At 29.6% G+C, this 15,660-nt stretch overlaps 2 protein-coding genes across 6 annotated transcripts in view; one reads left to right on the top strand and one right to left on the bottom strand.

Moving 5' to 3' along the window:
• LOC107029413 (high mobility group B protein 15-like) overlaps positions 1-4,628 on the top strand; it is a 5,671-nt gene extending 1,043 nt beyond the window's left edge. The window contains exons 1-7 of one of the 5 annotated variants that reach the window (XM_027912025.1): positions 27-548; positions 871-1,108; positions 1,701-1,779; positions 2,421-2,580; positions 2,653-2,778; positions 3,146-3,546; positions 3,934-4,628. In XM_027912025.1, the coding sequence (XP_027767826.1) occupies positions 942-1,108; positions 1,701-1,779; positions 2,421-2,580; positions 2,653-2,778; positions 3,146-3,546; positions 3,934-4,395 (1,395 nt within the window). In that variant the 5' untranslated portion in view covers positions 27-548; positions 871-941 and the 3' untranslated portion in view covers positions 4,396-4,628. Of the gene's footprint in view, positions 1-26; positions 1,109-1,700; positions 1,780-2,420; positions 2,581-2,652; positions 2,779-3,145; positions 3,547-3,933 lie in introns of those variants that run through there. The other 4 variants (XM_015230819.2, XM_015230818.2, XM_015230820.2 and 1 more) reach the window with 4 other exon arrangements.
• Positions 4,629-7,229: 2,601 nt separating this feature from the next.
• Positions 7,230-8,958, bottom strand: LOC107030765 (ethylene-responsive transcription factor ERF062). Its single transcript, XM_015232021.2, has 2 exons — positions 8,496-8,958; positions 7,230-8,136 (listed from the first exon to the last, which is right to left on the bottom strand). The coding sequence occupies exons 1-2, from the start codon at positions 8,930-8,932 to the stop codon at positions 7,326-7,328; spliced, it is 1,248 nt and encodes a 415-aa protein (XP_015087507.1). The 5' UTR covers positions 8,933-8,958; the 3' UTR covers positions 7,230-7,325.
• Between the last annotated feature and the right edge of the window lie 6,702 nt (positions 8,959-15,660).

Here is a 15,660-nt window from a genome sequence, read left to right as displayed (position 1 = left end):
TGGGGTGGGGTGGGGTGGGGTTGGGGGTAATGTCCCACCATGCTGTTTTTAGCTTAGGCCATAAATCTTTACTTCTGGGAAGTGTGTCAGGAGAAAAGAGGAATAGAGAGCTTTGGACTTTGTTAAACATGCAGATATTAGCAGAAATCTTTAGAATGTCAGCAAAAGATTATATAGCTTATGTAGATAATAGACCTAGAGAGGGATTCTTGATGTATTGTTTCTGGGATCTTTATGACCTGAGTCTAAAAGGGCTAAAAGGGTGTCTGATTTTTTTTCATTTGGTAGTAATAAAAATCTCAGCTTTTGGGGTATTTTTTTTTTTTTGAGTTTTGATAGGTTTTCTTGATTCCTATATTTGGTACTCTGAGAAAACTCATGGCTGTGACAGCTATGGTGTACTATATATGCTTTTCTTGGGGTTTGGGTATTTTGTTATGGTACTTGGGAGTTACTTCACATAAAAGGGGTTGTTGTTGTTGTTCAGCTCTTCCAGTGGCATTTTCATGGTGATACACAGATATTAAGTTCTCTTTTTCTCTGCTTCTGTATGTGTTTTCTTTCTTTGTATATCTATCTGTTTATCTATCACTTTCTTTTTGCTTTCTGGTTTCTGATTTTGTCTGTTTGTTATAATTATTTTTTATCTTTTTTTTTCATTTTTTGGACTGTGTATAATTACCATTGGTTTCTGTTTTTGGACTCATTAGTCTTATTTTCTGGAAATTTCTGATGATGCTCTTTTGTCTGTTTTCTATCACTAGCATTTTACATGTTTAAGTTAGTTCACCTTGAAAATTGAGCTTTGTTTTGTTTTGTGATTTTGGTGCTATTTATAGCTGTGTTGATTTGTATTTCTGTAGTCTGCAGCTTAGAGGTTCTTGAGAAAACAAGGACTGGAGTGATAAGTGATTCTTGAAACATGTTATGAGAAATTGAGAATGGCATCATCTTCTGCTGAAAATAGTCCAGTGCCACTCAGAGTAGCACCCCCAAATTATCAGCCATATCCACTTCCCTTGGTTAAATATGAGAATATAGTTGCCTCTCCTCAACTGTTCATGGAAACTTTGCAGAAGCTCCATGCTTTCATGAGAACTAAGTTCATGTGAGTTTTTTCTTTCCTCTTTTTGCTTCCTTATGTCCTTTTATGAGTTTCTTTCTATCAGCTTGCATGCACCTCGAGTACTTCACCAACTTGATAGCTTTGCCCACCTAGGTATTTTGCCTGTTTTGGGATTTGAATTTAGTTTCCCATGGTTTTCACCTACTTCGTTAACTACTAGATCATGCCCGAATACCATCTCTATATCCTGTCACAAGGCGTACCTCCCTCCCTTGTGTTAAATTTGATCAAGAAATGCTGTCTTTCTTAGTATGTGGTTTTCTCCTTAGATGGTCAATTCTCAGCTCATGAGCTACCTTTTGTGCGTTGAGTTAGGCACAAGATCATTTTTCCGAAAGCAACAATTATTTGAGAAGATTTTTAGGCAGTTTTATTGAGGATTTCATTGATTATTAGCAACACCTACATTTTCCTGATTTGATTAATCTTTGCTAAAGACTGCTATCCTTATTCCAATTTTGGTCCACCAATCTCGATACTATGCCATAGGCTTCTGAGTTCCCACACATTGTCTCAAATTTATATAGTTCATGCAACTATTTATTAATGTTTCTGTGGGTTGTGCTTTTTTCAGGACCCCTGTTATAGGGGGCAAACCGCTGGATCTGCATCGCCTCTTTGTCGAGGTAACTACTCGTGGTGGTCTCTCAAAGGTAATAGAACTTGGGCTCATTGTATTCAAACTTTTTGTGCTCTTTCCGTTTTATATCCATGATTAATTATTTAAAATGTAGAATAGCTGGGGAAGGTTAGAGTAACTCTCATCATATATCTCCATGTTATGGTATTCTCTCTTAATTTTTTCTCTTACTAAAAGCATAAGTTGGTATATTGACCTCTGGATTGATGAACTTCATTTGAGTTGGCTTTGCCATAGTAAAGAGCCACAGAAGGCACTATTTTTGTTATCCATCCCCACATGGTTAGGATATACTCCATTCAAGTTTAGCTTTCGCGTCTTAAATGCTTCTCCTTGTTTTGTTACGCTCATGGGTATGCTCAGCTGGAGTAAAGTCAAGAAACGGGTAAGACTAGAACATCATACAAATAGGTGGAAGGTGTATGCGTTTTGGTGTAAGGAACCAGAACACTTGGAGCTCGGTTTCATTTTCATTTCAGTTGTTTTACGAGTTGTTCTTTCAAGCTTGTTGTAGGATGGGTTTGAAGAATTTTGTGGCCTTAAGGTTGTTGTTTGTCGTAAACAAGTATAGCTCTTAATATGCATAGAAAGGAATGATTGGGTTGAAATTAATGTTGAGTCTGTATAATTATGATTTTTCGAACGTAATTGCAGGTTCTAGGGGAGAAAAGATGGAAGGAAGTAACATTGCTGTTTAACTTTCCTTCTTCAGCCACAAATGCTTCATTTGTTCTTCGGAAATACTACATCTCATTGCTATTTCACTACGAAAGACTCTACTATTTCAAGGCAAAGTACTGGACTCCTCCTCCTGGTATGTGTGGAATCTTTCATTACTTAATTAATTGTGCCGAGGCTTTCTCACTAAAACATAGATTTATTTCAGACGTGTTGCAGGGAGCCTCTCGTACTGCAGCTCCAGCTCAAGGTTTGGCTGGATATATCCTTCCACCACCAGGAATAGAAGCCACCATGCCCCAGCCTCAGAGGATAGAAACAACATTTCCTGAAGGTAAGAGTTATTCCAAATCTTTATGTCATAGTCATTCATTCATATCTTTTGGAAGTCTTCAAATCCATGTATGGTGATATTTTTGATGTCCTTTTCGAGATAAGTGAGGTGATCCTTACAAGGAGAACAAAGAAAATAGGGGCTAGGTCCAAGATATTGGTTATCCATTGAGTTGTGAACCCTGGGAGACTCTAAAACTTTGTATCTACTGATTCACATGATAAAATGAGTACTATCGATATCGATGCTTCTGTTACATGTGAAGTAGTAGAACATGATAAATTTTTACTGCTTAACTGTTTAGACTCTGATAATTTCCTACTATAGAACAAATAATGTCCATCACCCAATTCTTTTGTGCTTGCAGAAACTACCATACCATCGACAGGTTCACCTGTGTCTGGTTTCATTGACGGGAAGTTTGAGAGTGGATATCTTATTACAGTGAAGATTGGATCCGAGGATCTTAAAGGTGTTCTATATCAGATTCCAATTGACCAAGAGCAGCAAGAGTTGCAAAATCAGAATGTACCTGCTTACAACACTCAAAAAGAAGCATCAACACCTGGGATAGCTCGAAGAAAGCGTAGGAAGAAAAGTGAAATCAAAAAGCGCGACCCTGCCCATCCCAAGCCTAACAGAAGTGGTTATAACTTTTTCTTTGCAGAACAACATGCCCGTCTGAAACCTCTTTATCCTGGAAAGGATAGAGAGATTAGTAGGATGATAGGTGAACTGTGGAACAATCTGAACGTTCCAGAGAAGATGGTAGGGAACCAAACGATATATTTCATATCGGTAAAAGGTCCAAAAATTTACTCCTCTACTATGCAAAGTATCTTAGTTTTGCTCCGTTATACTTTGAGGCCATTCATGCCCTTGTTATCAAATGTCCTCGTATATACCTTGACTTTAATGGGGTTCTAGCATGGACTAAGGTTGGAACTCCTTTACAGTCGAGGTCAACTACTAAATGATTTGTTGACAGACACTGAGGGTATAAATGGCTCAAAAGTATAACGACAATTAAGATATTTCGTATTCTAGGTGGTTGTTTATGAGCCTTTCTCCGGTTTAAATATCCCAAGACGTATGAGATTGTTCTTGTTTGTTTCATGCTAACTACTTCGAATGATTATATTCTGTTGAGTTCAGGTCTATCAGGAGAGAGCATTGCAAGACAAAGAACGATACAGAATGGAGATGCAAGACTATCGCGAGAGACAAACAACTGGACAAATTGTTAGTAGTCCACTGCTAATACAATCTCCTCTTGAACACAATGTCGATATGATGGATCAGCCAACTGAACTTCAAAGTGAAAATGGAAACGTCTCTTGGAGTCCAGAGCACGGAACAAGTTCTGATAAATGTGCACAGAGCAACTCGGAGAACAACAACAACAACAACAACAAAGGCACAGATCCTCCGGTATTAGAAATGCAGACTAACAACGTGATCGTTGAGGGATTTGAGTTGCTTAAGAGAGTAGACATGGTCGATTGCGAGGACAAAGAAATGCAGGAAGAAGAAGTTGAAGGTGATAAACAAGAAGAATTACAACATAGCAAGGAAAAAGTTTTTTTCTTCCTAGAAGAAAAAACTGTTACCAACTGAGGGGAAAATATAAACATGGTAAAGCTTAAGTTACTTAGCTTCTTAGATATTACAACTTATCTTAATTATATAGTGTTTGTTTTGACTTAGTGATAATTATGTTGTTTTTAGCAGTAGTTTTGGATATAATTTAAAAAGTATGAACCATTTTGATGTATTCCATGGGCATACTTTACAGATTAACTGCCCTTTTGTTATGCAATGTTAAAAAAATATGAGCATTAAGCACATCATATCTTGTACTTTCTCTTTTTTGTTTGGTTTTCCATTCGTTGTCTGGTACTTGCATTGGAGCTCGTATAATTTGGATACGCTCCGCGTTGGGTTCTATCTGGGGAGAAGCGCTCCCTACTAAGAATGGATCATGGATATGGTTCATACTTAGATGATTTTATATTCAAAGTTTCATTTGTTTTGTGTTACTCTGAACTCTCGATAATGTTGTAAGGTGCGAGTTAGATTCTTTGAAAAAGGTGTATTTTTGATGTCTAACACATGTGTAACAACACTTTTTTTAGAGTCAAAGTAACATATAATTGAGACATGTTTAGGTGTGGGTTTTTTTATGCACAAATTGTTACATTGAATGTCAATGATTTTTAATCATGTCATTGAACATTGGTTATTCATTTATTTTATTTAAAAATTTACACGTATAAACCTACGTAATAAGCAGGTGGATAAAACACTTTATATATCTAAAAGGTTATTTATTTATTTTTATGACTCGAAACTGAAACCTCTTATAAATATATTCATATAAAAATGTGATAATGACCTAATCATTATTAGACTTACTAAAAATAATGGAGAAGGACAGCTACTTTTGAAGCAAAGCAATTTTTTTAATAAAAAAATTAGCAAATATTATATAAATTTCATCTTTAACTAAATTTATACATTCTTTTTCAAAATGGCTTTTTCATTGTGATATCATCTTCTAATAAGGAATTTTAATTATTTTTAATGTTAAAAAATAACCGACCAACCAATCCTATTTCAGTTTATAGCAACTATATTAATGTTGATGTCATTTGCTTATATATGCAACATTTTCAACATTTAATTAAAATTTCTTTCCTAAAATTTTATCACAATATCAAATATTTATTTGGATGATTAAATAGTATTCTTGAAGTTGTAGGTCATGACTCATGAGTTTCGTAAATTCAATTACTAATATTTGTATCAGGATATTTTCTTTTACGTTATGTAAGTAATATTCACGACTCATTTTATTTTAGGGTTTTATTTTTTGTCGTGCACTCATGTTACGCGACGCCAAAGTTCAAAAGTTGGTTATACAACATTTGTAGAATTTCGAACTTAAAATACTTTATACATCGAACTGCGTTAATTATTAGCTTTTCTTATTTAGCTTAATCAACAAGTTTGTATACATTGTCAAAGCTAACTTGCTAATTAAGGACATTAATTAGGTCAACCAGAATTAATTTAAATGAACAAAGTTGAAGTTGTCAACTGCTAAAATTATATATTGATTATATGCCATACTACTTTTTTTAAAATAAATAAATAAATGCACTTGATTAATTTAAAATTGCAGTTCTTTGAAACTTAGTAGTGCAATTAGTTAATTAATTGCTAATTATATAAGTGTAATTGTTCACTTATGAAAACATACTTTAACTATCGATTATTCCATTTTTCTATATAAACGATAGTGTGATCATATTTCAGGACGGAAATTCACACTCGTGATAGTTGAAACATCTTTGATAAATAGTTAGTGTCATTGTTCAGATAGTAAACTCGCATACTTATGATAGTTCATATATGAAAATGACTATCAACTCTTTTTTTTAATTTTTTTTAAAAAAAACTTCAACCAAATATTATCTAAATGAGTAAATACTTGTAAATTTATTTCATTTTCTATATATAGTACTTCCATTTCTCAAATAATACATTTAATTCAAAATCATGATTATTTTATTCTATAGTATAGAATTAGAAAGTCAAGGAAATTAAGATAAGAGTGAATTTTCTTTTTTTGTTAAAGAGAATTGTTTTTTTAAAATAAAGTCACTTAATATATGACAAATTAAAGCAAATAAGCATGGGAATTCTTTTTGATATTATAAAATGAAAAAAAAAGTCAAACCTTTGAGAGGGGTTGACAAAACAAGAAGTATTTGATTTTGATATTTTATATATTTATTTAAATAAAGTAAAACTTAATTAAATCCCAAAGTCAACTAATTTAGCAAAATGTGATGATGATGAACTAGTTACAATAAGTTGCAACATCATGATTCATGACAATCCTACAATAGGGGCTACAAATTTGTTTTTTTTTTTAAGAATAAAATAAATCAATATATATATATATATATATATATATATATATATATATAGTGAATATATTAAACCAATAACTCTTCAATGACTATATCTTTATCGTTATTTAAGTTAGAGGAAGTATTTTAGAAGGTTTGAATCGAAATTCATATACAAAAAATAATTTGTTCGTAATTTTTCTTTTATTTTTTATCTTATTTTCTATTATATTAGCAATAACAAACGATATATAAACGTATTTAATAATAAATATATATACACACTCTTATCATCTAACAAATTATATCTTTCTAATAAAACTTAGAGCATTTCCTTTCCAACGAACAAAAAACAATCAAAATCACCAAACTAATAAATCACAGACAAAACAAACTTATGGCCATTAAAACAAAAAATTACATGATAAAAAAATAATAATAATAATAATGAACACTCACTTAAAACAACAAATTGATATAGCATAAATCCAACCAATGTCACTACATGATCTTCCAAAAAAGTGAATATTTTTTTTATAAAATTAAACAACTATATGCATGTATGCTCTTGATCTTGAAATAATTTTGGTAAATAAAAAAAAAAACAAAATACAATACATTAATTGAGTGTCATGATAAATCAGAAACAAGAAGTGCATCCCAAATCATATCCATATCCAAAGATGGCATTCTACTCAATTGAACACCATCAACATTTTCTTGATTATTAATATTCTTCACCTTAGTAATCTCCATTAATTTCTCACAATTAATTTCCTTCTCTTGATTCTGAACGATCGTGTTCTTGATTGTTGCATCATCATCCGATACCCCTTTTGGAGATATAATAATTTCATCGCGATCACTAATATTATTAGCCTTCTTTTTTGATTGTGTTGAAATTGCTCGAATTTTCGCCTCAAGGAGTGATGTTATGTTCCCATTGATAGAATTAGCCTTTAATTGATTCTTCAAATGTGGGAAATTCAAGTGTGCATAATCACCTCTTAGCATATAAGCCGCGGTATCATAAGCAAAAGCAGCTTCTTCAGCAGTATCAAATGTCCCTAGCCAAACCCTAGTCCTATTTCTTGGTAGCCTTATTTCCGCCACCCATTTTCCCCAATGCCTTTGTCTTACTCCTCGAAAAAGCTTCCCTTGGGAAGCGATCATAGAAGAAGATGATGATGATGATGATGATGAAGATGACTTTTCATAATGAACAAGTGATGATTTTCTTGATGATCCTTTGAATTTCATTGGTTGAGTTTTTGTAGTGCTGAGCCAATAGTCACTAAAACCTTTTGTTGTGGTACAATTTGTTATGGTTTGATTCATTTTCAACCAATTTGTTGGATTTGTAGTTGCAACCTCTTGATAATGAATTTGGCTCTCATGACCTATTGATGAAGACATAGGGAATAACGCCGCGGTTGATGACCTGGCAAAACATGAAAAAAAAATTTTTAAGAGGTTAAAGATATATCGTAATATTCACAGTACTTGTCTAATTTCTTCTTTTATCAATGTATTGGAACTCGTGCATCCTAGATAGTAGTGTAACTACCTATTGATTAGAAGGGGTGCAACTGAATCCCCTTCCCTAAAAACAAAATAACTACATACATTTTTGAATCATATTGATCATAAGTGAAAGATATTACATTCTTACATGTTGTTGATAGAATTACTGATTTCGATACTGATCTTAGAAAATCTAAATATGTACTATTGGTAAACTCAATTTGATAAAGAGAAAATTAGTGAATAAAATGGCAAATAAATAAATTAGTATCATACTTGTGATTCTTGTTGCTTAGAGATTCAGCTGCCCTTTTTGAAATCTCTAAAATGGAAGGCTCTTGCAAAAATAACCCTAAAGTTGGGTAATTACTTGATAGTGAATTTGTTGAAGAAGCACATATTTGATGATCAAGAAAATTATTTAAAGGAAAAATGTTGTTATTGTTCCCTTGATCTTGATGATGTTGATAACTTGAAGAAGTCGATAATGATGATGATGATGATAATGACGATTCATTTTGATGGAAATTAAGTGGAAGAAATTCAGAAAATTTTGTTGAAGAAGAATTTATAGAAGTAATTTCATGATTTAAATCACTAAAAATGTGTGGATCCTTGAAAAATCTAGATAATGATTCTATGGCTACTTGTTTATAACAAGTTGGCAATTCTTTTTGCATGATGGATTCTGATTTTAGAGACTGATTCTCCATGAGAAATCCAATAGATTGGTATTGAGGAAAAAAAAAAGAGAGAGAGATAATGATGATATTACAAAAATGTAGCCATTGTGGTATATATATTAAGTCTCAAGGAAGAAGATTATATTATATGTTTACTAAAGAGGCACTTTTAATAAAGGGTCAATAGAAAAATAGGACCATCAATAAGGGTATGTTACATCGCGAGATAGTTGAGATCTCTCCACTTATAATCAGAAATCTCAGTTTCAAGTTTGAAAAATGAAGAAAACAGATCTCGATAGGAAGTGGACCATATATGATGTATAAGTTCGAATTAGCTAAATCAGTAGGTTCCGACAGTTTGATTAGTTATCGGTAACCTTCGAGCCTTGAAAACAAAGGGAAAAGCTTAGTAGTAGTCGTTTCTTCTTAAATGAACCTTACATGATACATATTCAGATTAAATTAATCGGATCGGTATATTTTTACTAATACTGTAAGTAACGTCAACTCAAATTAATTAGTCAAATCACAACTTTCGATTGTAAGAAGCGTTTATGTTTTATCATCCCCTACACAATGTGATGCTCAATTAGTCGGATCAATAAATTTCGAAATCAGGACAATCTAATTTCCACTTTATATTTTTTTTAATTTTCAGAAAATTTCATGACAATTTCATAATTTTCTTTTCAAATTCTAGATCTTTGTTACAAGTCTTAGAAACATTAATTCGTGCATCCCATTTTCATATATATTCTTTTTTATAAACCAATCCAAATGTGCCAACTCATGAGTTGTATTGTTACCTGTCTTATAAGGTTTATAACAGGAGGGATGTATATTCTTTTTATGATAATGACTGCAAAAATAAAATTAAAAAAATAACCTCAAAAAAACTTTGCTTTAATTTACTTTATTGTTTTTTGCATTCATTTCTTGGTTTTATTAGCAAATGATCATGTGATTTTCATTAACAAGCACATGATCAATTTCTCTTTTTTTTTTTTTTCACTTTTCTTTTTTTGAAGTATGAAAATGGTATCTTCACTTTCTCTTTTTGACAAGTATTAGTTATTAAAATATAGTAATTAGTTATAATTAGTAACTTATTAAACAAAAGATTAATCATATGATAATCCTCTAGTTATAATTGTTGTTTGAGTATCGGAGCGTGGAGCAACCGTAAAAAGTACTTATAGTTTGTGTTACGCGTGATAGCAACTATTAATAATTAATCACGTCTTTGATGAGTGTTGACGGTCTTTCTCAGATCCTACGTGAATACAGAATGTTTAATGCGCTGAACTGTCTTTTTATAATTGTTATTTGACTCATATATAGTTATGTATGTTAATTAGAAGATTAATTAGTTGGCCTAATCATCATCTCCAAATTTTATATAGGTACTTTTCCAGCAAAACTTTAAGTTAAACTATATTAGTGTTTAATTAATATTATCATCATCATTGTAATAATGGACTAAAAAACTAATGAATTTTTAAGAAAAAAGATAATGAGGTTTAATTAGTTTTTGTTCTTAATTAGTAGGAGGAAATCATGGTTGTCTTTAAATGATTTAATACTAAATAATTATAAAACCCTCAAATTAAGACATTTCTCTTATGTGTCTTTTGAGAATAACATTGAGACACTTTAACCAAAAAAAAAAAGAAAAATTCTCAAATTTCATTCCAAATAAGGCAAAACAAGAAACAAAAAATAATTAATTAATTAAATATTTGTAAATCCAAATGATTAGTAGTCACTCTGACTCATACTATTGGTAGTGCATGTTATTTAATTTTATTTCATTCATAATTAAGCTACCTCCCAAATTCCACATATCAATTATCATTTCATTTTTTTTAAAAAAAAAAAAAAACCTCCCTAATGTAATTCTTTTGTTCCAAGAGTTGTTATCGACTTCAACAGAGTTCCCGAGTTTGAGTTTTTGATTAAAAAAATTCTTGTATAACACTTTTTCTCTTTAATGGTCCATACATTAAATGAATGTAAATAAATCGATACCCTAATATTAATAGTAAAGTGATCAGAATTTATAATGAAGAGAGTAAAAATGATATACTTATATAAAAAAATTTATTTATTTATATAATATGTAATTTTTTTCCGTAAAACAAATATCAGACATCGAGTAAAAACTTTTAAGAAAAAAAGTAAAAGAAGAGAACATGGTATTAGTCCAATTATAGAAGTTATTTTTGCTTGTGATTATGAGGAATGAGTTTAATTTAATTAATATATATGTCATGAACAAATTAAAAGGCAGCTAGACAAGAAACCATGTTTTCTTTAAAGTTGTTTTCCCCTTTCTTAGTTTTTAATTTAACTTTTATAATAAAAAAATACTGTTTAATTTAATTATTATTTTTCTTTATTCCTTTCTCAGTTTTCAACCTCACACAATACACAAAAAGACAGATTATTGTTAATTAGAATAAATTAATTAACATCCTTGTAACACATAACCACTACTTTAATTAATTGGATTAATATAAAATAATTAATTGAAGGGTTAGACATGTGGAGTAGTGGAAAGTGGCTTAGCTTGACCAAACAGTAAAATTGACAAATCATGTGTACAACAAAGAAAGACAAAAAAAAATTAATAAGCCTTGAATTTTGTCATCAAATGATAATAATAAATATTTTTAAAAAAAAAAAATAGTTCGATACACTAAATTTCTATTCTAGGTAGGGTTTAGAAAACAATTAAATCATATTGTATATTTTATACACAATTCTTTTTAGGGAAAAGACATAAATTTCCCCTCAAACTTATACCGAAAACTCAGTTACGCGCTTCAACTATTATGACGACCTATTACACACCTAAATTACTAAAAAGTGAATTTATTTAACACATACTAACGATAAACTATCGTGAATAATACATTTGGCGATTAATTTATCAAAAATATAATTAACTGACTGAGGCATGCAATTGGTAATTTCTGACAGCATCAATGGATAACTTAAATTATAAAGATCTATCATACTTTTTAGTTTCTAGTAATTTTATTTATAGAATAGACAATTTATCAATCGATAGGTTCTTCAAACTCGTAAACTTTTAATCGTACGATGAAAATTTTTATCGTTACATCAAAACTCCGATCAAATGGAAGAAAAGTTTATTGTATAGCCATCATTTCTTTTTCTCAGTTTCTCTAATGTGAAGTTAAGGATTTTGCTTGATTGGACAGCTTTATTTAATTTTTACCTATCTTTAATGTTATCTTAGGTATAATATTATTAGACACTATGACACCACTAACAACATAGTTAATTAATTAATTACTATATATTTCTCATCAAGCTTCAGCATGATCATTATTTTGTTGTATATATGGCTTCAAATGATGATTGATTAACTGACTAATTAAGCTTTTGCATTTTATCATAAAAGAAATCACATTATTGTTGTCTAAGATTATTTCATAATTCTTCAGCTTATTTATTGACCACTAGATCTTACGTACCTTTTAAGTGTCTGTCGTTCCTTATAATTGTTATGAATGTTCTCCTATTATTGATATTCGTCATTTAGATTTGTTAACGATGGGGCTTTTGATATGACAAATAAATATGAAGGTTGTGCTTACTGCAGGACTTAACTAAACACCTTAGTCACGAGCTTTATATGACGTCATGCATATATACATATATATATATCACATGTGTCAGCAGCATTTTCAAATGCATTAATTTCGATTCATGACAAGTAAAGCATTGTTAAAAATAATTTATTTTATATTTAATTAAATCAGGTACTTTATAGATATGTCGATAGGTTTTATTTATTTTCTTATAACTAAGATGGGGTAACGTCCAACAAAGCCGCAGAAAAACAGAATATTTTAGAAGTTTAAAGATTTAATATTTTTGTTAAAACAAATTAGAGTAATTTAGGTAAATGATTGCAACTAATTTTATTAATTAATTATTGTACATCACTCTATATTCTTGGCAATATTCTTCATGCTTTACACTTTTAGGTGTCAAAAAATTAGTACAAATATAACCTTTACCCCTAAGCCAAGATCCAAATTTGGCAAAGAAAAAATTATATATTAGCATAGTAATTAATACATGCATTAACAATGTATTTTTAATTAATAGCTTAATTTATTATATTAATGTAAAAACTATAACAAACAATTGTGTGGTGCAACTACTTGTTAACTTTAACCTTATTTAAGTTTTGTTATTCTATTACTTATATTATAATCTCACTTTTTTATAGATAGTTACGCGTTATTGTCACTTTTTATGTACTGGATTAGTGATAAGTATTTCTTCATAATAACGTTTAAAAAGTCTCAAATTTAATCTCGATATATATAAAATCTCCTCGATTTTATTTAATATGAGATTTTTTGACGTGATTCGCGTCCGGAATAGTTTCCTTTCAGAATCCAGTTATGGCTGCCCATGGATTCATATATATGTAATATTGTTCCACATGACCCACTACACAAAAGTGAATACAATGTATACAAATAGGAAATAGAATGATTCTTACTTTTGCTTTACTCCACTTCTCTTAATCACCATTTTTTCACAAATCATATGTTATAAATTTTAATTTTCACAAACTAAACACTTGGAAAAAGAATATTAGAACACATTCACATATACTACATTTAACATTCAAGATTTTATGTTATTGTATATCAAATATATGTAATGTTGTGAGAACAAATGTTCATTAAATGTAGGACAAAATTACAAAAATACACACATTTTATTTCACTTTTTTAATGTATCCGTGTTGTATATTAATGTATTCGAGCGAGCTAGTTTTAAATGTACTCAAGCTACATATTAATGTGTTTGAGCCAGTATTTATTTGAGCTACATAGTATGTATCCGACCTAATTTTTAATATATCCGAGCTATATGTTAATGTATTCAAGCTTCAATTATTGTATCCGATTTTTATTTTAATTTTTAAGAAATTAATGATTAGAAACTTATTAGTGATAGATTGTAATTTCATATTAAAAGTATAAGATTTATGTAATTTACACTAAAATTTAATTAACTTCTATAGAATAGTGAAAAGAATAGAATATTAAAAAAATTCAACTAAATAATTATGTATTCTTTGACAAATGTATGGTATCAAAGAATTTTCCTTACACACAAATTGGTATATTATGGAAGATAATTTATCTTTGTAATTTGTTCCTTTTGATCAAAAAAGGGAATTTATAAATTATAAGGTTAATTTATGTTGACTTGATAAGAATCATGAGTATTAAAAGGTAATGTGAATTATTGGAACAAAATGCAATTCATTGAACTTGTGAGAATATTACATTGAAATTTATTACTATATATATAAATGGAATAATTTATAGTGATGATATAAACATGTATATCATATGGTAATTAAGTCAAAAGGAATCTTCCTTTTAATTTTGAGTTCTTGTAGGGTAAATTCGCGTAAATCTATAAAAACTTCTGATATATTTTTATTTCACGTATAATTTTTTATATTAAAAAAATTCTAACTCATCTCATCCTATTGTCATCTCTTTCGATAGATTCTTTTAATGAGCCATTTACAATACATATTCAGATTCCTTTTCATCAAGCCCGTAAATTAAAAATATTTTACATTGCGAGTAAGTAACATGATTATGTAAATATCCTTTGTATATATACACAAGTACTTTTGGCAATATATACGTAGAGATACAGCAATGTTTTTTAATAAATTAATTTTTTTTGAATAAAAAAAACATTATCCTATATTAGTATTAAAACTATATATTACTTTCCCAATTACTCCTAATGAACAAAGAAACCATCATGACTTCCACCAAAATGGCTATTTTTTTATTTAATAACCACGATCTACCCCCACTGCACTTTTTGGTTATTTTAATAAATTAGACACAATTTATGGTTATTTTACAAAATTATAATTAATTAAGTAAAACCTATTAAAATTATAAAAAAGATAAACTAAAAAAATTATGATTAGTTGGCAGATAAGCTAAAATTCTGACAAAGTAATCGAACAACGAATGGGACCTCAACACATGTCACGATGTTATCGACTGGACGTTAGTTTGCTAAAAAAAAAGTTATTTTTTTGTAATTCTCTTTTGGTTTAATTTGGACCACAAATGTAAAATGAATTAATTTATTTGATTAGTTTTAATTAATTTAATGAGGGTGTCCACCATTGACATTTTCATAATCCTAGGATAATTTTGTTTAGTTTAGCCTAAACGACAAAATAAGGGTTGTTAATTATTATGTAAGAAATTAATGAGAATAATATAATCCAAATTAATGTAACTACTCCATTGTTTGTTGAAGGTATAAAAAATAATTTTAATGTTCAGATCAGTTTGTACGCATCTCGACTAGTTTTACGAGATATTTATCAATTCATCAAATTTAAAATAGAATGAGAAAATCATCTAATAATTTTATGTGTACTACGATCGTTAAAGGTATATATCAAACTTGAATAATGAACCTTTTTTTGCAATTTATTGCTAACCATGCTTATGAGGGATGGAGGAAAATTAGAATATTTAGAAAAAGTGCAAACAAAAATATTAATTAAAAAGAAAAAGGTTGCAATCAATTGTTTCGTAATCTAAGAGGAACTAAGAACCACAAATTAATTAAGAAACATTATCTAATTAAGTGAATATAAATTGGAAGAACTTGTTTTCGATAGACACTCGACTCAAGTTAAAATAGACGCA

This window comes from Solanum pennellii, chromosome 9, assembly GCF_001406875.1.
Source record: "Solanum pennellii chromosome 9, SPENNV200".
Taxonomy (NCBI): Eukaryota; Viridiplantae; Streptophyta; class Magnoliopsida; order Solanales; family Solanaceae; genus Solanum; species Solanum pennellii.
The sequence above is the reverse complement of the archived record's forward strand: the minus strand, read 5'-3'. Positions and strand labels throughout refer to the sequence as shown.

Coding starts and splice junctions, on each gene's coding strand:
- LOC107030765 (XM_015232021.2), bottom strand. CDS start 8,932: ATGGAGAATCAGTCTCTAAAATCAGAATCCATCATGCAAAAAGAATTG. Junction 8,137..8,495: donor CTAAGCAACAAGAATCACAA/GTATGATACTAA, acceptor ATGTTTTGCCAG/GTCATCAACCGCGGCGTTAT.